This window comes from Muntiacus reevesi, chromosome 6 (genome assembly GCF_963930625.1).
Source record: "Muntiacus reevesi chromosome 6, mMunRee1.1, whole genome shotgun sequence".
NCBI classification, from domain to species: Eukaryota; Metazoa; Chordata; class Mammalia; order Artiodactyla; family Cervidae; genus Muntiacus; species Muntiacus reevesi.
In genome coordinates, this window is record NC_089254.1 from 110,223,020 (window position 1) to 110,248,159 (window position 25,140).

General features: G+C 47.9%; 1 protein-coding gene across 1 annotated transcript in view; it reads left to right on the plus strand.

Moving 5' to 3' along the window:
- DPP6 (dipeptidyl peptidase like 6) overlaps positions 1-25,140 on the plus strand; it is a 778,594-nt gene that overhangs the window by 609,252 nt on the left and 144,202 nt on the right. Inside the window, exon 7 of the mRNA XM_065939554.1 lies at positions 8,750-8,831. Coding sequence (XP_065795626.1) covers positions 8,750-8,831 — 82 coding nt within the window. The remainder of the gene's footprint in view (positions 1-8,749; positions 8,832-25,140) is intronic.

Sequence of the window (25,140 nt, forward strand, 5' to 3'; positions counted from 1 at the left end):
CAAGTTACCACTAACCGAGTGGCTTAGAGCAACAGAGATTTATTCTTGCCCAGTTCTGAAAGTCAGTGGTCCGAAACCGGGGTGTCCGTGAGATCGTGCTCCCTCTGACACTTCTCGGGGGGACCCTGTCTCGCCTCCTTGGGCCTTTGGAGGATGCACTCGGGCCCTGGCGCTCCTTGGCTTGTGGGCACATCACTCCGATCTCTGCCTCTATCGTCACGTGGCCTTCTCCATCTGTGTCTGTTCTGTGCATCTCATCTTATGAAGACGCCAGCTACCAGATTTCCATCAGCCTCTCTCCTTTTCCAGAATGACTTTATTTTAATGTGGTGATGTCAGCCAAGAGCCTTTGTAAAAATAAGGTCGGGACTCAGCACTCTGGGGGGACAGAATTTGACCCACAACGCATGGCTTTGGCTGCTTGACCTCTAAGATGCCTGCAGCAGGTTCCTAGCCTGCATGACCAGGCAGACTGTGGTACTACCACCTACCTAAGAAGTGAGGCAGAGAGGGCTCAGTTCACTCGTGTCAATGCTGAGGACTTGGGGGATAGCCCAGGGGAGATGCCCTGTGTGCCGCCTGAGGGATGGGGGAGCCCTGGGCTGGGGTGTGATCTTGGCGCTCCTCAGCGTAGGAATTGAGATTGACCAAGACTGTGAATGTTCAACTACCGCACAGCTGCACTCATCTCACACGCTAGCAAGGTCATGCTGAAAATCCTCCAAGCCAGGCTTCAGCAATACGTGAACCATGAACTTTCAGATGTTCAAGCTGGATTTAGAAAAGGCAGAGGAACCAGAGATCAAATTGCCAACATCTGTTGGATCATCGAAAAAGCAAGAGTTCCAGAAAAACATCTACTTTTGCTTTATTGACTATTTGACTATTTGACTATTGACTATTTATTGACTGTTGCTTATTTGACTGTGTGGATCCCAACAAACTATGGATAACTCTTCAAGAGATGGGCATACCAGACCACCTGACCTGCCTCTTGAGAAATCTGTATGCAGGTCAGGCAGCAACAGTTAGAACCAGACATGAAACAATGGACTGGTTCCAAATCAGGAAAGGAGTACGTCAAGGTTGTATATTGTCACCCTGCTTATTTAACTTCTATTTGGAGTACATTATGCAAAATGCAGGGCTGGATGAAGCACAAGCTAAAATCAAGATTGCCAGGAGAAATATCAGTAACCTCAGATATGCAGATGACATTACCCTTGTGGCAGAAAGCGAAGAGGACTAAAGAGACTTGATGAAAGTGAAAGAGGAGAGTGAAAAAGCTGGCTTAAAACTCAACATTCAAAGAACTATGATCACGGCATATGGTCCCATTACTTCCTAGCAAATAGATGTGGAAACAGTGACAGCCTTTATTTTGGGGGGCTCCAAAATCACTGTGGATGGTGACTGTAGCCATGAAATTAAAAGACGCTTGCTCCTTGGAAAAAAACTTTGACCAACTTAGACAGCATATTAAAAAGCAGAGACATTACTTTGCCCATGAAGGTCTGTCTAGTCAAAGCCATGGTTTTTCCAGTGGTCATTTATGGATGTGAGAGTTGGATTATAAAGAAAGCTGAGTGCCAAAGAACTGATGTTTTCGAACTGTGGTGCTGGAGAAGACTCCTGAGAGTCCCCTGGACTGCAAGGAGATAAAACCAGTCAATCCTAAACAAAATCAACCCAAAATATTCATTGGAAGGACTGATGCTGAAGCAGAAACTCCAACACTTTAGCCACCTGATGCAAAGAACTGACTCATTGGAAAAGACCCTGATGCTGGGAAAGATTGAAGGCAGGGGGAGAAGGGGACGACAGAGGATGAGAGGGTTGGATGGCATCACCGACTCAGTGGACATGAGTTTGAACAAACTCCGGGAGATGGTGATGGACAGGGAGGCCTAGCATGCTGCAGTCTGCGGGGTCGCAAAGAGTCAGATGCAACTGAACAAGAAAAATGACCGTAAGGAGATCACCAGGGTGAGAGTGCAGTGGGAGGAGCAGGTGCGGCCAGTGGAGCCCGGGACACTCAGTTTTAAGGAGGAGGCAGAAGAAGAGCCCATAGAAGACGTGTCTGGCAAGTCAGTGGTGACGGGAGACCTTAAGAGCAGGCCAGCTTCACCGTGGGGTGGAAGCCACACTCCACTAGGTTGAGAACAGGGTGGAAAGTCAGAAAATGACCCCTGCGTGTGATCTACTTCATGAGGTTCCGGAGAAAAGACAAGGGGGTGGATCATAAGTGGACGAGATGCTGTTGTGTCTGTTCCTGTGGTAGTCTTGCCTCGTATGTAGATGGGAAAGTGCCCCCTTGGAAAGAAGTAGCAATGAGGAGAGAGGAGAAAGGTAGAAAGAGCAGATGGAGCCAGTCCTCGGGACGCTGGGGCTTCACGAGAGTTACTCCACTGCAGCCACTATGGAGAACTGTATGGAGGTTCTGAAAAAGCTAAAAAGAGAGCTGTCACTTCCAGCAGTCCCACTCCTGAGCATGTATCTGGGCAAAAGTTATCATTCAGAAAGATACATTCACTCTGTGTTCAGCACTAGGTCCAGCAGCTGCGACACGGCAGTAAGCCAACGCCCATCAGCAGATGCAGGAGTAGAGACAGCGTGTGCGGTGTGCGTGTGTATACAGCGGGACAGCACTCAGCCGTGAAGGACTGCAGTAGCGCCTCCTGCAGCAGCACGGACGGGCCTGCAGACGGTAATATCACGCTAAGTGAAGCAAGTCAGACAGAAGACGAGCAGCACCGAGTATGTCTCTTCTGTGTGACATCTAAAGTAGGACGCAGGTGGACTTAGCTACCAGCCCGAAACAGATTCAGACGCAGAGAACAGACCTGTGATTGCCAGACGGGAGGAGGGGAAGGGCTTGTCGGGGGGAGGACTGGGAGTCTGGAATTAACAGATGCAGAGTATCACGTAAAGAATGAGTAAATAAGGTCTGCCTGTACAGTGCAGGGAACTGTATTCAATATCTTGTAATAAACCATAATGGGAAAGAATATGAAAAAATGTATTTATATGTGTAACTTAATCTTTGCAGTATAGCAGAAGTTAGCACAGCATTGTAAATCAACTGCGTGTGTGCGTGTGTGTGTGTGTGTGCGCGCGCGCTCAGGCGTGTCCGACTCTCTGCGACCCCGTGGACTGTAGCCCTCCAGGCTCCTCTGTCCGTGGGATTTCTCGGGCAGGAATCCTGGAGTGCGTTGTCATTTCCTCCAGAGCAGCAGGTTCCTCCTGGAAGGTGACCAGGATCGGGCCTCTTCCCGTCTGCCCCACAGGTGGGTCTGTGCTCAGAGCAGAGGAAGGGGACAGCAGATAAAAGGGGACGTGAAGAGAGCAGGAGAGGTTGGAGTTGGTGCCGAGACGGTGGCGAGCACCCAAGCCCTAGATGTAAGTCAGCGACAGGTGGGTTAGTCCCAGTGAGGGCAGAGACTTCGGTTGGCTCCATGTTTTTCTCTGCTGGTTCCAGGGGTCTGAGTGTGTCGGGGGGGAGGGGGTGGCTGGAAGAGATGCACTGTTAACGTGAAAGCAAAAGAATCTGACACAATCATGTGCAGATGCAAAAATACAGGTTTATTTTACAGAAACAGAGGGGGAGGGTATGGTTGAGACCTAACTTCTCTGTACCCAAGCTCCAGTCTAATACAGGAATATAGGTCATGTGTTCGGTTGCTGAGTTCTGTAAATTTGTCCTTATAGCTGATACGTGGTTGGACCTTTTGTTAAAGTTACACAGAATTTGTGTTGCAGTCGACTTGAATATTTACCAGTGTGTGTGTACGTGCGTGCGTGTGTGTGTCTGTGTACACTCAGTTGCTCAGTTGTGTCCAATTCTTTGCAACCCCATGGACTGTAGCCCTCCAGGGTCCTCTGCCCATGGAATTTTCCAGGCAAGAATACTGGAGTGGATTGCCATTTCCTACTCTAGGGGATTTACCAGTTTGTCAGTGAGTAAATGGGCATTTATCAAGTACGTACTAGATAATGGGCTTCCCTGGTGGCTTAGTGGTTAAGAATCTGCCTGCAATGCAGGAGATGCAGGTTCAGTCCCTGGGTCAGGAAGATCCCCTGGAGAAGGAAATGGCAACCCACTGCAGTGTTCTTGCCTGGAGGATTCCACGGACAGAGGAGCCTGGGGGGCTACAGTCCACGGGGTCGCACAGAGACAGACACGACTGAGCGACTAACACTTCCACTTTCAAGTGCTGTGTGGCCTGCTGTCAGTATATACAGTATCATATCCTGTTGAATCATGTGATCTGTGGTCACGTGTGATCAGCCCAGACGCATGATCTTGCATCTGGAAGCTGGAACCTGGGCGATAGACTTCTGATCGCCAGCCTGAGGTTCTTCCTATAACTTTGTTGCCTCCAGGCTGTGGACTCTTGTCTGTCGTCTCTCGAGAGGGAGAATGGTCTCCTGAGCACAGGGGAGCAGAGGTAATGAATCTGGACGCGTGTGTGTGGGTGGGTGCACTGGCCTGGTGCTCACCCCGCCTTCTGAGACACTATCTACTGGAGATGGGATTTCCAGGCAGCATTTATGGAAATTTTTACAGGAATTTACAGTTGTTAGATCAGAGACAAGTTCATCAGCTATTGTGAGTGTCCTAGACGTATCCTAGGGTATCATAATCGAACAAACTAATTTTCAGTAATAAGTAAGGCTACTTCTTTCTGATCGCCTACCCTGTGGTCTGTGCTTTGAAAATTCTAAATAAACCCAGGACAGGTGAGCTCATTAGACCTTTAAACCTGCTAAAGTTCTTTTCCTTAGTGCCATTCATCCATCTGTAGTCCATCCATCTTGTTTGTCTATTCAAATGCATGTACTGAGTGCTGAGGCTGTGTTAGATACAGAAGTTAGGTACAGTCATGTGTTAGATTCAGAAATCATGGTTTTTCAATTCAGTATCAATATCACAGTATGTCAGGATTGGGGTAATTCTCTAACTTTTCATTACATACTATAATAATTTTTATAACCCACCAGCTATAAGCTACTAAAATTCTTCAGAATAGTTTTAGCTTTTTATTTTGAAGTAATTTTAGATGAACAAAAGTTGCAAAAATAGTACAAAGAGTTCTCTTCTACACCTCACTCCACTTCTCCTGCTGTTAATGTATCGGTGTTTCATACCCACAGTGTTATTATCAGGAACAGAAGGTTAATACTGGTACAGTGTTATTCACTCAATGGCTGACCTCATTTGCACTAGACCAGCTTTTCTATCACTGCCTTTTCACTGTATCAGAATCCCACATTCTTGCAGGTAGTAATTCCCCTCAGTCACCTCCAGGCTGTGACATGTCCTCCGTCTTCCCTTCTCTTTTGTGGAAGGAAAGGTCACTTTTGAAGATCACTGGTCGCCTCTTTGGCTGAGCGCCTCCATCTGGGTTTGTCTGGTTTTTTCATGACTGGAGAGAGGCGATGCATTCTTAGCAAAGATGCTGTTACCGACCCACCCCAGTTGGTTCCCAGCAGCGGTCCTTCTGCCGTGGGTGGAGCCAATAGAACGAGAGGGGGCTGAGCTCAGCAGCAGAGGGGAGCTTTGTCCTCTGATGGAAGGACGAGAAGGACGCTGAGGTGGAAGATCGGCCTTCAGAACACGTGCTCTTCTGCCGGGTCGGGGCAGGGCTGCTTCATCAAGTGTGGTCGGGGGCAGGGGGCGGGGCTCTAGGGGCGGGGTTATCAGAGGGGCGTGGCTCTGGGGCGGGGCTGTCGGAGGGGCGGGGCTCTCACTCCAGATCGCAGAGCCCAGCTCGGCGCCTTTGCACACGGCCTGCAAGTGCCGCCATCTTGAATCACAGAAATGTGTGCAGCATCTCTGCACACGCCCCTGAGGAGAGGGGGCAGAGCGGCGATTTCACACCAGAAACTCTGGTGGTCTGAACGGCCAAGGGCGAGGCCCCTTCACCTGGCCCCCAGTGAGTAAGTGAAATTATATGAAACACAGGGAGAAAAAAGTTAGGTTTCTCTTATTACCCAGATTCTACGTTTATTCCCCAGGAATCGATAAAGGGCTTTGCCAGTGATGGGCTTCCCTGGCGGCTCAGCTGGTAAAGAATCCACCTGCAATGCAGAAGACCTGGGTTCAATCCCTGGTTGGGAAGCTCCCCTGGAGAAGGGAAAGGCTACCCACTCCAGTCTTCTGGCCTGGAGAATTCCATGGACTGTATAGACCACGGGGTCTCAGAGAGTCAGACACGAAGAAGCGACTTTCATTTTCACCAGTTGACAATGCTATATATATGAGGTTCTGTTTTTCTCAGTGCATCTTGCTGAACGGTCCTGATGTTGACTTGTTTTACTTCTGGTGATGCTGACCTTGATCTCTTGGTTAAGTTGCTGTCTGCCAGGTTTCTCCTTGTAAAGTTGCTATCTTCTCCTTTGGGGTGATAAGTATCTTACAGGAGATACTTTGAGACTATGCAAATCATTTCTCTTCAGACTTTCCCTGCTAATTTTAGCATCCATCATGGATCTTGTCTGCAGCAGTCATCACTCTGCTGTTCCCCCAAGGGTGATGATCTTTCCTTCTTCTGCATTTATTGATTGGAATTCAGTTATGAAGAAGAGCTGCTCCTCCCCTCCCCCAGTTATGTATTTGATGCTTTATATTAGTAAGGATCATGAATATTTATTCTATGGGTTAAGTCAATATTATTGTTCATGATTTTGTTGCTCAGATTGTTCCAGCTTTGGCTATGCAAGCTTTAGCTTCTGCCTTCTATTAACAAGCTCTATCTTTTTTGAGACTTTCCTGACTTTCTGGTCCATAAGATGTTCCAGATTCATCATGCATTTTTGCTGTTCTAGCCTGCTTATGGTTTTTTCTCCTGGGAGCCCTATTCTTTTCTAATTGGAAGATGGTGCTCAAAGATCAGGATGAGGGCACTGGGTGGGCTCATCTTCTCCTGGGTGTCACTGAGTCTAGGCTTCTCCATGAACAGAGCAAGGGCATGTAGCTATGTGTACTAACCAGTAGACACACACATATCTGGATTTTGGATCTATCTGTATATGTGTAAGAGTATGTGTGTGTGTGTAGGTAAGAAATATCAGTGTAGTTTCAGTTTATGTTTCTCTAATTTCAAACGCATTTGAGTCCTTTTTAATACATTTTTCTGTATTTTTGTGAATTATCTCTTCATGTCTTTTTCTCATGTTTCTTTTTGTTTGTTCTTTTATAACCTTGATAGTTTAGAGTTCTTTATGTAATAGTGATATTAGCCATTCATTTGTTATGAATATTTTCTCCCAGTTTGCCAGTATCTTTTGTTTGTGGTTTTTGTCATGCAAAAAATGTACTGTTATGTAAATTTACCTCACTTTTATCACTTCTGGGTTTTGAGTCAGCCTTAGAAAGCCTTTCCCTACAGCATGTTAGAGAGGAAAACACTTATGTTTATGAAAATACTTTGAAATGTTAAAAGCGTACAGAGGTAGAGTTGGTTAAAAATCATCTGGAAGCTGGAATGTTAAGGCCCTTCTACCTGCCTGGGTGTCCGCCTCCTGGCTGACTGCTGTTGTCCTTGTCACTCTTATTAGCTCCTCATCATCCACCTTCAGGCTTCCCTGGTTTCTCCACAATGCCTGAAACCCCTGGGGGCTTTTCATACTATCCTGTCTCCCTTAACACGTTTTAGTCTGCGGTGTACTCTGTTTCATCCTTATAGTACTATTAAGCATTTATTAATACGTTAGAATTTTCTACTGATCTAAGTTCTGAATCAGCACATTCTTACCCATTTCACTCGCCTCCCTTCCCTTCCTGCTTCACTTTGGTTCAGGCAGCTCCTAAAATCCAGCATCTGTCTTTTCCTAAGACCACTCAACCCTGGTCTCTCTAGACGAATGGGCACCTTCACAGCTGTGTCTTCTGCACAAGAAACATTATATTTGAGTGACAGGTGCTCCTCTGCAGAGCTTGGCCTGTTCGGCAGACATGTCAAAGAAACTCGGACTCCAGTCTTTCCTACATGGGTACACAACGGTAGCTATAAAATATACTGAAATAGTTAATATTTACAAAAGTGTTAGTTTTTTTTCCTTTTATTACTGTGACTTATTCACTAGGACCTTTATTTAAATACATAGACAAGATTTTTTTTAAAGTGTGGCATTTTGCATATCAATAAATTAAGAATGAAAAATGTGAGGTTTAAAAGAAAATAAAATCCTCCTCCTGGGCTTTCCCGCTTCTCTCCTCAGGTCTTGGTCCCTCTCTTCCTCACTCCCTCCTTCACCACCTCCTTCTTCCCCCACCCGACCCTTCTTCTGTATCAACACAAACTAAAGGGTGGACTCTGTCCTGAGGCTGCTGTTTGGGAAGGTCAGAATGACCCAGCATTGTGCTCAGGGGGAAACCTGTCTGCCAGGAAAGCCAAAGATGGAGATGGAAGTTGTGGGGATTTATCCCTGCAGAGCTGCACGTTCCCATTTTTGACTATTAGGGATATTTTAGAAATTGGTCTAAACACCTCTCTGCATGTTCTCTCTTGATGAATATTTACTATGAAAGTTAAGCAATGACCAGCCTATTTCAATTTCATGTAAATTATATATGTATATATATCAGAAGAAATCTAGTGGAGGCTGAATGAGATGTTTTAATTGAATAACACAAGCTCCTGAAAATGATTTGGTGGAAGAAAAATGAGTGAGCTACAGGTGGAAGATAATATTACATCATCTTGACTTCTTATTTCCCACCTCTTTCTTTGCTTTTTTCTTTCAGGGACCCTCAGAGCCTGGATCCACCGGAAGTCAGCAACGCAAAGCTTCAGTATGCGGGATGGGGCCCCAAGGGTCAGCAGCTGGTAAGCACATCACTTTCAGTGATCACGTGTCCGCGTTGATGAAGTTTATGTTTTACAGACTGATTGTATCTCCCTAGACTCAGAGTCTGTGTTTGTGTGAATTAGTTTTGGAAAAGTACCCCAGGACATCTGCATGTGTAAATGGCCGGCCGTCTCTTTTGCTAGAGAACTCTGTTGAAGTTGGAAGAGCATATGCCTTGGCTCTGGTACCTGCTATCCTTAGAGCAGTCCCTGACTGGGCCGCGTGTGTTGACTGTAGACTTAACCGTGAATCTGAGATGGACCTCATCAGAGGACAGCAGATGGGAATGGTCAGAACGGTGGAGTCATGAGATGCTCTTTAGTTCTGCTCCTGGAACTCTGGTTCTTTCCTCGGGAGGGTTTCATGAGAAAAGTAGATCAGCAGCTGCCGTGGACCTGGGCTCCCAGCGCACAGCGTCTGCAGAATGCCCAGAGCTGGTGGGGCCATCTCTGCTTTATGCCAGAAAGCTCCATGGATTCCCACTTAAACTGGCAAAACTAAGACGTTTTGAGAAACCCAATGTGTAGCAAAAAGGGGTCTGAACAAGTGGTTAAAACACATGGGTTCTAACCCTGGGAGTTCATGAACTAGATGCCAGGCTGCTCTCGGCTAGCCCAGCTCCTGTGTGAAAGATTGGGTGAGGTGACCACTCGGGTTCATCCCTAGCATTACTTCTGTCTAAAACCGGGTGATATGCATCAATCCCGTTAACAAGGTTGCATCAGCCTTTCCCGAAAGCGCTTGCAGCTTGAAGATCAGGTGGCATGGTGGCTGACCATTTTCTTCTACATATTTGAGCCGATTAATAAAGCTGCATTTTTTAAAACTCTTCCTAAAATAGCACAGAAAATGATCATTTTAAAAACCTTGGGGTGAGATTCTGTTGAACAGGCTGCCTACTGTCTTAAGAATTAAAATGATCTTCCTTTCCCCAATAGTACAATTATTTTTTCTCAGTTGTGTGTTAATTCCATTGCCTTGAATTGATTTGAAGAAGCAGGAGGGTGTAGGCCACCGGCTGTGTTAGCTGTCACCCGAGTGTTCCCTGTGCTGCACACTTAGTGAGCGGAGGTTTCAAAAGGCACATTTAATGGATCTAAACCAGTGACAAGAGGGCAGGAGGGTGCCACGAGCTGACTCGCAGAATGACACCCGTCCATCAGTCAGTCACAGCCAGGAGAGAAGAGTCGTCTTTGCTCAAAGCCGCTAATGCTTGTGCAAGGGAAAAAATCACAATTCCATGGGAGCTGTAGAAGACTGAAGTGCTTAAGACTCAGGCCAGGTTGCACCGTGGTCAGGGCTGGATTAGGTGATTATCAAAGTTATTACCTTCATCTCCTAAAGAATAACCAGCAGCAGAACTAGGGCCAGCTTCTTTGAGAAAGCTCCCCTGGCCCCTCTGCTCACAGGACCAGACCCCCTCTCTAGGCACCCCAGTGTGACTACACAAACTCCTTTCACACACGAGTTCCTGCCCACACATCTCTCCCCACCGGAATGGTCCTTGGGGTAAGCCCCGAGCGCTTTTCATCTGTGAATTCTGAGCATCTAGCTCTATGCCTGGCACTTGGGAAATAACTGTTGAGGTCAAAAGTCAATGCATGAATGGACAGGTGAGTAATCAACTGATATTCTTGTGGTTCTCAACCACTTAATATAAAATAATTAGATGGAGGCAAATAGCGAGCATCTGTGTGTGAAAGGAAATAAAGTGTAGTCACTCTATCATGTCTGACTCTTCTCGACCCCATGGACTGTAGCCCGCCAGGCTTCTCCGAGCAAGAATAGTGGAGTGAGTTGCAATTTCCTCCTCTAGGGGATCTTCCCAACCCAGGGCTTGAACCCGGGTCTCCTGCATTGCAGGCAGATTCTTTACCACTGAGCCGCCAGGGAAGCGCTATGCATCTACATCTTCGTGTATATTTAGGATGTGACTGACAGTGAAGGAAGTTCAGCTTCCTCTCTGCTTCGGGGAAATGAAGGTTCGGTCAAGTACGATTGCTGATACTTGGCCTTAGTACCAGGCGTACTCGTGTGCTCCTGGAATCTGAGACTTTAAACTTTTTTAACTTTGCTGTTTTTCTTGTACTGAGTCTAGAAGGCAATACCTCTCACCGCTGAGAAAACATCCTGTATGTTGGAGCAGGAGTCAGCAGCCTTTCCCGGAAGGCAGCAGTTGGTGAATGTTTAGGGGACCACATGCCCTCTTGGCTGTGCTCATCCGGGAAGGCCCGACCCCTGGAGCCAGGTGCTCCTGGTGGGTGCTCTTGGCAAAGACAATTCGAAACCCACAAGCAGGCCTTGCAAACACTCACAGATCTCTCACTGCTGTTTTATTTTTTAAAGTAAATATTGCTCCCCAGAGGAAATCGACTCTAATTATAATGAGTCAGAGTGAAATGAGTACTTGTCCTCTGGGAGCAGAGAACACAGCTGCAGTTAAAGTTCACCAAGGCCTTTCCGGGCACCACCTCCTCCCCGAGTGGCCAGATCCCCGCAATGCCCCTGGGCTGCGGACCCCTGAACCACAGGAAGGTGACCCGGGTCACCAGGAGGGGCTCAGAGGGAGGCCCGGGGCCTCCGATCACTGGCTCTCGCCTTTTAGGTCAATTTCATTCGACCTTCAGATCGCATCATGGGTGGTGAGCACGGCTGGACCGGCCCCTGCGCTGTGAGAGGACAGAACCTTGACCTCGGGGAGGCGTCTGTTCTGCCCGAAAGTCGCTGCTGAAGCGGTGCCGGTCTGCGGTCTTTGTTCTTCCTGAGGGATAACCGGGCGGTTCCCAAAACTCGGCATTATCTGCCGAAAGCCTCGAGATGGGAAAATGGATTTGGCTGGATTAAGCGGGATTAACTGAGAAAAGACCTCAGCATTGAACAGCTGTCTCCCAGCTTCCTCTTCTCCCATTGTTCTTCTTTTTAAACATTTGTTTAGGTTTGACAGAAAAACAACAATATTCTGTAAAGCAATAATCCTTCAATTAAAAAATAAATAAATTTGTTAGATATTTATTTATTCCCTTATTTATCTGGCTGTGTCAAGACGTTGTTGCAGCACGAGGGATCTTTTCTCGCAGCTCACGATTCTCTAGTTGTGGCGGAAGCCCAGCATGCGTGGCGTGCAAGCTTCGTTGCTCCGTGGCACGTGGGATCTGGGTTCCCTGACTAGGGATTGAACCTGAGTCCCCTGCATTGCAATGCAGATTCTTAACCACTGGACCACCAGGGAAGTCCCTCCTCCCTCTTTTTCAGTCAGTATATGTAGTGATTTACCCTGAAACATAAACCATATCAAAATTTCTCTCCAAACTGTATCTTTCTCCATTTATCCTCTAGCAGATGACTGACTACCTAATGAAGAATTTCCGTTTTCTTTGATCATTTCGTGATGTCCTGCCCACCCCTCGCTGCATGTTCGTCTGTTTATGTGAGGTTTTGTCTCTGCTGATCTAGAATGTGATTAAATTATCCTTTCATTTCCTCGTATGTTCTCTCTGCTAGAAACATTTAACAAAAGCACAGGGATGCCGAGGGCCCCGCAGTGGCCTGCTTTGGACTTACAGCTCATGGCACGCTCGGGGTCCAGGCCTCGAGGGCCCCACAGTGGGCTAGCTCGAGAGCGTAGGGAACTTGGTGGGTTTGCTGTGTAGCAGTGTTTTCTTTCAGAACCAAGTGACGTGGAAACTTCTGTAACCGACTGCAGGGCAGCAGACACATCAGTGATTCAAGGCCGGGGTCTGGGCGGGCCCACTCTGTGGGTCAGAGGCCAAGAGCTGGGTTCCTCCTTACCTGGCCTGCTCCCGTGATGGGGACAGGTGCACAACTCTGAAAGGGGTGCTGAGTCCGTCTTCAGAATGGTGCAGTGAAGGGCAGGCGGAGGGGTGGTGAGGGGACCTGGGGGCGGTGGGGCTAGCACTGTCCTTGGGGAGCAGCTAGCGGGGATGTGGTACCCCAGCGGCAGGAAACGAAGGGAATGCTCATGGCTCCGCGTCCCCGCTCAGCAGAGGATGTTGACTTACCCATCACCTCCCAGGGTGTGAGGCTGTGGTCCTCATGACAGTGAGCTCCTGCTCTGCGTCTCCCTGGAGACCAGGGAACAAAGGGAAGCGTCTTTACCAACGAGGGGCTGTGCCTTGACCTCCGGATGGCATGGCTGGGTAGACCCTGGGGTACTTTTCCAAGGAAAGTCACAGGTAGAATAACTTACCCGGGGGGTCAAGGAGTCCTTGTGGAAAGTTGCTTTTTTTCATGAATGGTTGAGCTGTCAGCTCTCCTGACAGGGTCTCAGGGCAGGGCAGCCTGGACTGCCAGTCATCCACCCTCGGATGGGCCCATCCACCACCCGAACGGAGGAACACTGCAGGACTGTGCTTCTGTGGACGCTCGGTCTGGACGTTCACTTCCTCGCTCCTCTCCGTCTCTGTAAACCGCCACTGAACGCTCCCTGTGTCCTGGACCATCTGCCAGCTCCCGGAAGTGCCGAGGGAGGCGTGTTCTCTCCGTGATGACTTCCGCCTCTGCTGGCAGAGACCCTCCATCTCTGCAATCACCAGCTGCTTCATGTTTCATGGTCACCCTCAGAAATAAATGTTCCCCACCACGTTTTCATCCACTGCGGGGCTTCCCTGATAGCTCAGACATTAAAGAATCTGCCTGCAATCCTGGAGACCCAAGGTTTGATCCCTGGGTCGGGAACATCCCCTGGAGAAGGGAATGGCAACCCACTCTAGTATTTTTGCCTGAAGAATCCCGTGAAGGAACCTGGCAGATTATGGTCCATGGGGTCGCAGAGTCGGACACAACTGAACAACTCACACTTTTACTAACTAGTTTTGGTGCTTCCCTAGTGGCTCAGAGGTAAAGAATCTGTGTGCAATGCAGGAGATGCAGGAGGCATGGGTTTGATTTCTGGGTCGGGAAGATCCCCTGGAGGAGGGTATGGCAACCCACGCCAGTATTCTTGCCTGGAGAATCCCATGGACAGCGGCGCCTGCCAGGCTACAGACCATGGGGTCCCAGAGAGTCGGACACGACCGAGCGACTGATCACAGAGCACCCTATTTCCATCCCCTCCACCCAGACTTGGGTCCTGACCCCAGCGGGAGCGACAGGAGATGAGCAACTGCCCGGCCTCTTGGACCCTCCAGTCTGGATAGACTGATTGCCCTGGAACAAAGCCCTCCCAACGGGCCCAACGCCCCTCAGGCCTCTCCCCGCTCTCTGGTGTGGAGCTCGTCAGGCCAGTTCAGCTCTCAGCATGGGCCCTGCTGAGACCCTGAAGTCCGGGCCTCCTCCTGGGGTGAACTCAACCACCTGCTGTCAGCGTGGAGCCCCTCCATCCCCACACGTCCATCGGGCTTTCCTCCCTGACTCCCAGCAGCCTTGCTTTGTGGACACGTATGCACCCGTGTTCCCCCAGTCACCTCGTGGGGACCCCGTTGCAAAGACCTGGGCCGCCCTCCACCTTAGTCACGACTGTGCCTGTTAGCGGTGTAACAGCTGTGACTCTGAAATCCCTTCTAAGGAAACTAGGCCTTAAAAAAATCTGCTTCTTAGGAGTCCTTTTGTCTCAGTGCTGTTTTCCCACCTACTTAACAACACTGCTTTATCAACTGAGGTTATTTTTCTTTCTAAAATGTCAACAACCAAAAAAAAAAATGGAAGGAAAAGTGAGGGTCTTACTTCGCCCCTTCGTTGGCGCTGGCTCACGTCTCCTCCCCCCAGGACAGCATCTTGACTCATTTCTGAGAGTTAGTGAAGGGTTCAGGAAAATGCGACCTGAAGGCATTTGCACTCACGCTGGGTCATTTGTGTTTTCAGTTTAAAGAAAGTGAGCTTTTTTAAAACAGCTCGTTAACATTGCAAAAATTCATGCTACCAAAATGTCAGTAGTTCAACAGGAGATGCTCGATGAAGAGATTATCCTGGAAAGCATGTGGTCGCCTGGAATGAAGGGCAGAGAGATGAATGGAGATGAATGAAGGGCAGACCAAGGAGTGGAGCGCCCCTTGCAGGGGTGGGCGCCTGCAGAGAGCTTGGCCGCCTCGGGGGGACCCTCAGCTCTCGGGGTGGCGGCCAGGTGCAGACAGAAGGGCCAGTGGTGGGGGGTCTCACCCTGCAGCCGTGAGCTCAGACCATGGACGGTGCAGGCAGGGAGCACAGGACCCAGCCCCGATTGGAACCTGGAAGCCCTGATCTAGCATCACAACCACCTCATCCGTCTCAGAGCCTGAAGGTCCTCATCTTAGGCCTCAGAAGGAGAAAGGAGTTTTCTTCAGTTTGTTCTGGTTATCAAGGACCAGTCATAACAAAAACAGCGGTGTCACAGAGTCACGTTCAGATGTTGCTTCTGACACTTTAAAGCCACGATCTGCATTAAAATGCTTAACCTCTCAAAGCCTCAGTTTTCCTTATCTGTAAAGTGGGGACAGCAATGTGTATCTTGTAGGGGTCACCGTGTGGGCTAAGTTAATCTGCTTAAAGTACGTGTTATAGAACCTCGTATGAAGGAAGTGCGCTTTGAATGATGGCTTTCTCGTTGCTGTAGTTATTAGGATTATTACTTGGCTTAAAGAAAATGTAAAGAATGAGAAAAAAAAAACAATAAGAATATCATCAGCTGAGGGTCTGGTCTGTGTAGGAAGGTGAGTGAGGCTGCATTTGATAGACCAGAGAGATGCCGGCTATAACCAAGGGTCCACGTGAGCGTCTAAGGCTGTCTCCTCCCCAGCACTTCTCCGACTCTTCTCGGGGAAGGGCTGCTGCTCACGAGACACACCATCACCTCCCTCAGCCTTTGGCTCCACCTAGGTTTTCAGATGTCTGTGTCTTTAGAGAAGACCGTTCCCAGGGACGGTTCCCCTGCCCTGACGCCCCGCCAGGGTGATTCCTGGAGAAACAGGGAGGATACGTTCCTTACAGGAAGCCCGGGCGGTGGTTCCCCAGCGTGTTCATCCTCTGCCTGGAAGCTTGTTCCCTGTGACCGTCATCTCCCCACCCTCCGCCCGCCCCCCACCCGCCAGCCCCTGGCGGCCACCTTTCTACTCTCAGTTTCCGTAAGTTCAGAGTTTTCAGGCCCCACAAGTAAGTGAGATCACACGGTCGTTGTCCTTCTGTCTGACTTGGGAAAGGCTAAGTGACTAGATGGAGATAGAGGTGTCCATAACGCTATGGTGGTGATTGTTTTGCAGTAGAGAGGTGTGTCAGATCCACACATTGAACACCTGAAACTTAAGACAATTTGTGTGTCAGTTACATCTCAGTAAAGCAGCGGCGGGGGAATTTAAAAAAAACAAAAAACAAAAAAACACTTGAAAACTAAAAAGCAGGTGAGACTTCCTGCCTCCTCTTCCTTTGGTAAACCAGAGCCCCCAGCTGGTCGGCTGTTCTCTATCCTAACTGTCCCCAGAAACTGAGCAGAAAGAGGGCAACTCCCTCCCCAGGTCACAGCCCCCAAGGGCATCACTGCTGCCCCAGCTCTAGAAACCAAGGGAGCAGGGAACGTCTATCGATGTTGACAAGTCCCACGAGGGGAGAAAGATGGATCTTTCCAGCAAGCGGAGATTATTTAATGAAACCGTTGTAGACGTAGAGAGGACCAGGCTGGAGTGACATCCCATTAATAACTTATAAAAGCCTCTAATCAGCTTGGGTTAATTTGGTATTCATTGTAAAAACATTCATCATGGGCACTGAAGTCCATGACAGCAGCCAAGAAATTAATTCACGGGGATGGAAATCGCCTGACGTGTCCTCAAATAATGGATGGAGCCGGTTTAGTGAGTGATTTACCAGCTCCACCAAGGGTACCCTTCAGATTTAACGCAATATGTTATCACTTCACGGCTCTGAGGGACTCCGTCACTTTAATAGTCACTTGCACTCAAGTAAATAAGCTGTTTCCGGCAGTTAACCCGGATGGATGGCGTGGTAAGCTGAGCTCCCCATTGGTCACCGTCGACGAAAGGAGATGGTTAGGAAGTGGTTCCACGGCTTTTCCCTTTGACCAGCAGGGTCCCTGGGCGCACGGGATTTCAGAACTCAGAGGCGTGGTGTGTGGTGTATCCCAGTAGTGGGACTGCTGGGTCAGACGGCAGTTCTATTCCTAGCTTTTCAGGGACTTTCTTACTGTTCCCCATCGTGGTTGTATCAAGATGGCACCGATGGACCTGTTTGCAGGGAATGTAGAGAACAGGCTGTGGACACAGCGTGGGAGGGAGAGGGCGGGAAACCTGAGAAAGTATCGTGGAAACATACACACGACCGTGCGTAAAACAGATAGAAGCAGGGATTCGCTGTGTGACGCAGGGAGCCCAAACCCGTGCTCTGTGGCAGCCTAGAGCGGTGGGTTGGGGTAGGAGCCAGGTTCAAGGAGGAGGGGACATGTGTATACCTGGGGCTGCTTCATGTTGATCTATGGCAGAAGCCAACACAATATTTAAAGCAATTATCCTCCAATTAAAAATTTTTTTAAAAAAGGCAACTTTGTCACCGTAGGATTTTAGAGAAAATGAAGAGAGCAGTGTAATTAGTGTTGACTGAAAAAAAAAATACATGCAACCTAAAAGTTGAGAGTTCTGCTTGTTTGGTGGGTGTTCTTAGGACTTCAGGCCTGGGAGGCTGCGTCTCCAGCAGCCTTGAGAGAACCCCTGCGAGGAGGGGGTGTGGGGGGCAGGTTATATAGAAGTCTGTAATAAAGAGGGGAGAGACAGTCAGGATATCAAAGATTATTGTTAATTAGGGAAAACCCAATATCTCAAATTAAGGAATGTAGCGCTCTTCTAAATGTGGGAAGTTGCAAGAGTCTGGGCTCAGTGAAATAATTTCTTTCATTTCCCCTCATCTGCTTCTTGATTTTATTGCATCCTCAGTTCCTCAGTCACCTTTGGGAGTGGTGACAGCTGACACCTGCGATTCCCAGGCTTTAGTCTCCCTCTTGGGTGCCCTCCCGGCTCAGAAGTTTACATTTGGAGGCCCGAAATCACTGATGGTTTTCTGACACCCTTGTTTACTGATAAGGCAGGAAATACTCCATTTCATATTAGTGAACTATGATTCAATGCAGATTTCTTTGTAACGTTTGTCATGCTGTTTGAATGGGGGGGGGGGCGCATAAGAGAAAATTCATTCCCTAACAATATGAAAATATGTAGTAAGAGTCATAAAGACGTTCCTGCCCTTTAGCATAGGAAGTGAAAGTGAAAGTCGCTCATTCCTCTCCGACTCTTTGCGGCCCCATGGACTATACAGTCCACAGGATTCTGCAGGCCAGAGTACTGGAGTGGGTAGCCTTTCCCTTCTCCAGGGGGTCTTCCCAACCCAGGGATCGAACCCAGGTGTTCCGCATCGCGGGCGGATTCTTTACCAGCTGAGCCACCAGGGAAGCCCAAGAATACTGGTGTGGGTAGCTTATCCCTTCTCCAGGGGATCTTCCTGACCCAGGAATTGAACCAGGGTCTCCTGCATCACAGGCAGATTCTTTACCAGCTGAGCCACAAACGCCTTTTAAATAGAGAAGCCAAAAGCTGCATCACAGACAGACATTCCTGATGCTGTTATCTATAATGATAGCTTTAAAGGCTGGAAAATCAATGTCAATAGAAGAGCAATTTGGTGAGGTCTGGTCCATTGACAGGAAGAGCAATTATACAGCCATCAGAAACAGTAGGTAGACCGTACAGGAGCAGGGGAAATACACCGTCTATTAAATAAGGTTATGACTAAAAATGCACTGTTGGACATGTATATGGGGAAGGATAAGTGAACCTGGCCAGGCAATGGGCATTTTACCCACTTCTAAAAGTTTGTAGGATAAGCCTCATTACATATTCATTAAAGATTGAAAAGAGAATGATTGTGAAATGCAAGGCTTAGGAAGTCCATTCGTTAGACGTGCGTTCCAGCCAAGGGGAAGTCCAGCGTGGTGCTCTTTGCAGGGCACACATGAGGATACGCTGGCCCTCGGGACGACGGTGCCCCCGGCCCGCTGGCTTCCGGGCACTGTGCCTGTGCTCTTTCTCCTGGGCCCGGCTGCAAACCCTCAGGAGGGATTTCCCAGAATTTACTGGTAAGCCAAAGCAATTAAGAAGAAGGTGGATTTGGGGTTGAAAACCGGCCTGACCTAGTTGTGCACTCAGGTCTGTGGAGATAAACCATGTTCTCTTCCTCATCACAGCTTCCCTAATGCAATTGTGATGGAAGCAGTGTATTATTTTTTATGAAAAATCTAATTTCAAAGGGTGCCCACATCAGCCTTGGGAATATTAGGTTAGAGAAGTTCAGGATAATCTATCAAATAGAATTTAGAAGCAGGATCAGAGTTCTGCATTAAGAAAGAATGCATTTAGTGATAGATTCCTCAGATAATGTAAGAAGGCAGTTATAAATTAAAATAACCTTTTTAGACATTAGGATGTGGGGCTGGAGGGTATGGTTGCAGTTGCAGCCACGGGCAAACCCATCAGTCCCCATTATGTGCAGATCTGGCTCTGGACATTTGGAGATTTCTTTTTCAGTGGCCTTGGGCGTGATCTACAGTATTTGTGCTGCTAAGAATTCTCTTTAGGGTCCATAATGGGCTTTTATAGGCTATTTCGTGGACTTCTCCCACTTGGGTAGAAGGAACACCTCTTTATCATAATCCCTAAAATGTTTCACAATTGGAAAATATCAAGGTAATGGTTCCATCTCCCTGTCTCCATGGAATAACCATGACTTTTTCTTTCTCTAAACTGCTGTGATATTGTCAGCCCCACTTACCGTAGCAGTTAATCAGCCTCCTCCTTTCATGGTTCCTCTGTTTCACTTTTGAGTAACTTTATTTCCCAGACCAAACATAAGCTGTGCAAGGGCAGAGTGGTTTTCATCTCACTTTGATCTTCCCCGGCCCACAGCTCCACCCAGCAGAGTCAGGTTGTCACCAAATACCTGGTAAATGAATGGGATCCAGAAGGGAAAGGAAAACTAAATGTCAGATATATGGACACATGGTCGAAAATTCATGAAAATTAGAAAAACTTTATGCTACAAACTAAAAAAATTTAAGATTTAACAAGTTTATTGCTTCATTAACTGAGTGGTTCAGACCATGAGCAACACTTGGAAGGAATTCTGGATTTTTGAGTCATATTTTGTTTCTTAAAATGGTTGTTGTGCTATGTTGGTGTGTAGTCGATAAATCATGTCCGACTCTTTGTGGCCCCATGGACTGTAGCCTCCAGGCTTCTCTGTCCATGGGATTTTCCGGGCAAGAAAACTGGAGTGGGTTGTTATTTCCTTCTGCAGGGAGTCTTCCTGACCCAGGGATCTAACCCACGTCTCCTGCATTGGCGGGCAGATTCTTTACCGTGGAGCCACCTGGGAGACTCCTAATAGGTTGTTATGGTATGAAAGATCTCAATACAAAGACGCGAATTTCACTATTAAAAACCAGGTCAGGCAGGACAGGCTGGCCTGAGTGTCCTGACCAAAGGGCTGGAACGCCGCGGTTTTCCCCAGGCACGTCAGACTACAGAAGCACCCCCTTCTTGTCCCACCAGGACGCAGGTGTTGTCCATCCGTTCAGCGGCAGAGGGGACAGTCAGACCTCACTGCTGTGCGCCTCACTGGTCGTCTGGGTTGGTGAGCAACACAGAGAAGGCAGGGCACCAGAAAGAAAACAGTTAGCTCACGTGAAACAGGACGCTTCTAAGAATGTTTGGAGGCAATCTAGCAGCATCTCCGTCAATTATGTGCAAATAATTGATTCTCCCCGCCTTGTCTTCAAAACAGACTTCCCAGCACTCCTCCTTTATAACATCATGTCACCCCTTATTGATTATTGAAATCAATTATAAATTCTGATAAGTGACAATACTTCTCTTTTCTAAAGACCTTGTCTTGATACTACTGTCTTCTTTCTGCCCTATAATATAGTTATTCCCACAATCTGTGAGGTTTTATTTCATTCGTCTGACACCTAGGAGATGCAGGCATCTCCTGACAACAGAACAAAGATGCGAATGAGCATAATTAATCCACGAGTCAGTTTAAAAAAAAAAACAACAGGCTCAGTTTTATGTACTTTACACTGTATTTATTTTATGTATATCATGGCTAAAATCCATTTCAGTTCAGCTCTTTCCACTTGTAAAGGACAATTAGCAAATTTGTGAATCAATTTTTCTGTTTGTTCTTCAATTTGAAAACCTAATCATTTGTCTGAATGGTTTGTTTTTACCATAATGGCTCTGATGGCCAGTAACAGCTGGAATTATGTTTTCACGTCCTCAGCTGGGCCTGATTTAATGAGTGTAGGTCACTCACATTGATAAGCCAAGTCCAGGAGATACTTTAATTTGCCGTCTCCCCAGCCCCGGTCTGACTGTGGTCTTTGCCCACGTGGGCTGTGCCTGCCGTGAACTGACCCAGACGCAGAACTTGGACCCAGACCTTCTGTGCTGCTCCTGCAATAACTGCCCCTCCATGAAGGGACCACGTCTCTTCCGCTGCCCAAGTCAGAAGCCTGGTGTCCCAGACTCTGTGGTCCTCCTCATCCCTGCCCTGACCCATCCATCAACAGGTCCTGCGCCTCCTGCTTTCCTGGTACTGTTGGACCGCATCCCGTCCTTCGCGTCCCCACCATCACCGCCCACTGGGCCCTGTGAGAGCCGCTGGCGTGGCCTCCCAGCCCGCGTCTGCCCTGCTCCAGAACCTTCTGGAACAGAGGGGCTGTGCCATCTCCAGTGTCCATCCTGCCCCCAGCTGCATCGCCGGTAGGGGAAGCCCAGCCCTGACCCCATAACCCTGCTGCCCCGACGCTGGTCTCCCCACCCCCAGGCGGAGCATCCACCCTGATGAAGGCTCTGCAACTGCCCGGCCGTCCCAGAGCCTCTCCCCTCTGCACCTGAGTCCCCAGCGTCCAGGACACAGGCCCCACCCCACCTTGGGTGCCCCATTAAAGCCACCTTCTCAGGAAGCCTTCCCGGATCCACAGCCACAGCCACGACTGGGTTGGAGACCCTCTGCTCATTCTCCCCAGCCCGCACCCCTGCCTCCCACACTCAGCAGCCCATGTGTGAGACGCTGTCCACTGTAAGCTCCTTCAGAGTGAGGACCTTCTCCTTTCCCCTGATGTGTGCTCAGCCCTGAGATGCAGACTTGATAGTTCACAAACATGCAGTGAGTGTTCAAAGGCTCAGTGAAGGACGTGATCCATTAAAGCATTTTTTAAATTAAAGCGTAGCTGATTCACACCGGTGTGTTAGTTTCTGCTGCGTAGTGTATGCATGGTATACATGCACGTGTGTGTGTATGTCCTGTCATGCCCAACTCTTCACGACCCCGTGCACTGTAGCCTGCCTGCCAGCCTCCTCTGTCCGTAAGAGGCCCCAGGCAATAATACGGGTTTGAGTTGCCGTTTCCTATTCCAGGGGATCTTCCTGAGCCAGGGATCAAACCAGCGTCTCTTAGGTCTCCTGCGTCAGCAGGCAGGTTCCTTTCCACTAGCGTCACCTGGGAAGCCGCACTTTCACATATTCTTCTCCATGATGGTTTATCATAGGATATTGAATATAGTTCCCTGTGCGGTACAGTGGGTCCTTGTTTATCTGTTTAATGTATGGTAGTGTGTATATGTTGATCCCAAAGTCCTAATTTCTCTCTCCCTCACCCTTTTCCCCTTTGGGAACCGTAAGTTTGTTTTCTGAGTCTATTTCGTAAATAAGTTCATTTGTGTCATATTTTAGATTCCACATGTAAGTGATATCAAATGGTCTTTCTGATTTACGTCACTTAGTACAATAATCTCTTGTTGCATCCATGTTGCTGCAGATGGCATTATTGCATTCTTTTTCGTGGCTGAGTAGCATTCCGTTGTATACAGGCACCACATCCTCTCTATCCATTCATCTGTCAGTGGACATGTAGGTTGTTTCTAGGTCTTGGCTATTGTGAATAGTGTGCTGTGAAAACAGGGGTGTGTGTATCTTTTTTAATTACAGTTTGCACCTTTTCTGGATATATGCCCAGGAGTAGGATTGTTGGGTCATATTTTTTTTTAGTTTCTTAGGAAACTAAAACCGTTTTCAGTTTCTTAGGAAACCTTCAGACTCTTCCACAGGGGCTGCCCCAGTTTACCGTCCCACCAACAGGGTAGTGGTGGGACTACTTCCTTTTCTCCACACCTTCTCTAGCATTTATTATTTGTAAACTTTTTGATGATGGCCGTTCTGACTGTGAGATGGTACCTCATAGCAATTTTGATTTGCATTTCTCTGATGAATTAGCCGTCTTGAGCATCTTTTCATGTGCCTCTCAGCCATCTGTATGTCTTCTTTGGAGATATGTCTATAGGTCTTCTGCCTATTTCTTGATTGGATTATTTGGTTTTTTGTTATTGGGTTGTATGAGCTGTATGTCTTTGGAAATTAAGTCCTTATTGATTGCATCATTTGCAAATATTTTCTCCCCAGTCTGTGGGTTGTCTTCTGGTTTTTATTTATGTTTTCCTTTGATTAGGTCTTATTTGTTTATTTTTGCTAATTAAGGCATATTGTTTACCCAAGGTGAACGTCAACTACCTTTTCGGAGAGTGGGAGAATGAAGTCACTCAGTCGTGTCCGACTCTTTGCAACCCCATGAACTGCCTGCCTACCCCAAGTAGCCCACCAGGCTCCTCTGTCAATGGGATTTTCCTGGCAAGAATACTGGAGTGGGTCGCCATTTCCTTCTCCAGGGGATCTTCCTGACCCAGGGATCAAACCCAGGTCTCCCACACTGCAAGTGGACTCTTTACCATCTGAGCCACCAGGGAACCCACCAGGGGCTTCCTACTTCATGGGGTCGCAAAGAATCAGACACAACTTTTTCTGATATAAGCATAAACCCGAGGTGCTTTTTTCCTATTTTTCTTTTATTTTCATCTACTGCAGCTGGCCTTCCATCTTAGGCCATCACTTGTGACACACCTCCCTTAAATCTTAACCTTTTCAGCCTCCATATGAGTTATAATTACCCCTGACATGAAGCTGAAGCTTGGACTCAGTGAAATTCCAGCAAGTTTCCAGATTAAAAAGAATTTTAATTGCATATACACATATTTATTGAATTAAACTAATTTTCTCTGTGGCCATACAAGCTCATATTTTTTTTTAAGTTCACTGAAAATGTGAACATTTAATGGAATTTGAGAATGTTTAATGGAATCTGAGTCATTGAAATGTGCTCTGAAATCACTGTTCTCTATTAAATATTTCCTATGAATCTGATCACCCCAGGACAAGGTTCACGGTGGACTTGCTTAATGAATTCTGTCTTTTAAATTTCCTGTGTTACTGCCTTACAGATTAACAGACTCCACAATCTTCCTATCAAAAGGCAGAGAATAATAAAAGTGTAAATTCATCAGTCAGTGGAAAAGTAAACTCTCCTGTCTGGCTGGTGTAACGTAACTGAACATCGCTGCAACACATCTCGCTGTTCTGTGCCTCAGCCATCTCCCCGCACCCCTGTTGACTCGCATCCAAACTGCAAATCAGTGTCATAACAAAGCAGCCTGTTGGGCAGCTGGTAGACCTGCCTTCCGCCTCCTGCGTTGTGAGGAAATGTGTGTGTTTTAGTGATTTCCCAATGCAGAGTCTGTACATCCTTCCTTCCAACAACCCTCAAATTTTATTGGCCAAGAGTTCAACAGCCTAGTATACATGTAGTGAAAACAAAGGGTCTGGCAGTCGGTGTTTGCTTGAGCTAGTGGTTCTGAGCTACGCGTTGACGTTTATAAAGACCAGTGCCTGGGCTCCCTGCCCAGGGATTCTGGTGTGTCTGGACCAGACACGGCTTGGGCGCCACACAAAGCGCTGTGTTAAAGCTCCCAGGAGCTTCTCACGTGCAGCCAGATTTGATCATCACGGGTTCAGATGCCGGCAGGCAGGGTGGGGCCTGCGTGGCCTCTCTAGTAAACTCTGAAGCCTCGTGAACACCATTCTGACTTCGTGAAGAAGCAAAGAATCTATGAGGTCATGTTTTTAATCACCAGGCCGGTAGCAAAGGAGTGTGTTGCATATATAATCACCAGCCAGGACATTCCTGGTCAAACCACCCGTCACTTCCCAAAGGCAGCGGTCCCTGGTCAGGCCTGTGGGCAGGTCCAGGCAGATGCAGCCTGCGCTGCAGGTTACCTTGGTCCTGGTCAGTCAGTTCAATTCAAAGTTAAGATCAGGAAGTTTCAAAAGCATTGTTTTCCTTTTCTTCTAACCCTGGGTAAGGAGTCATCGCCCACATTGCTAGATCTTTTATTCAGTGTTAATAATT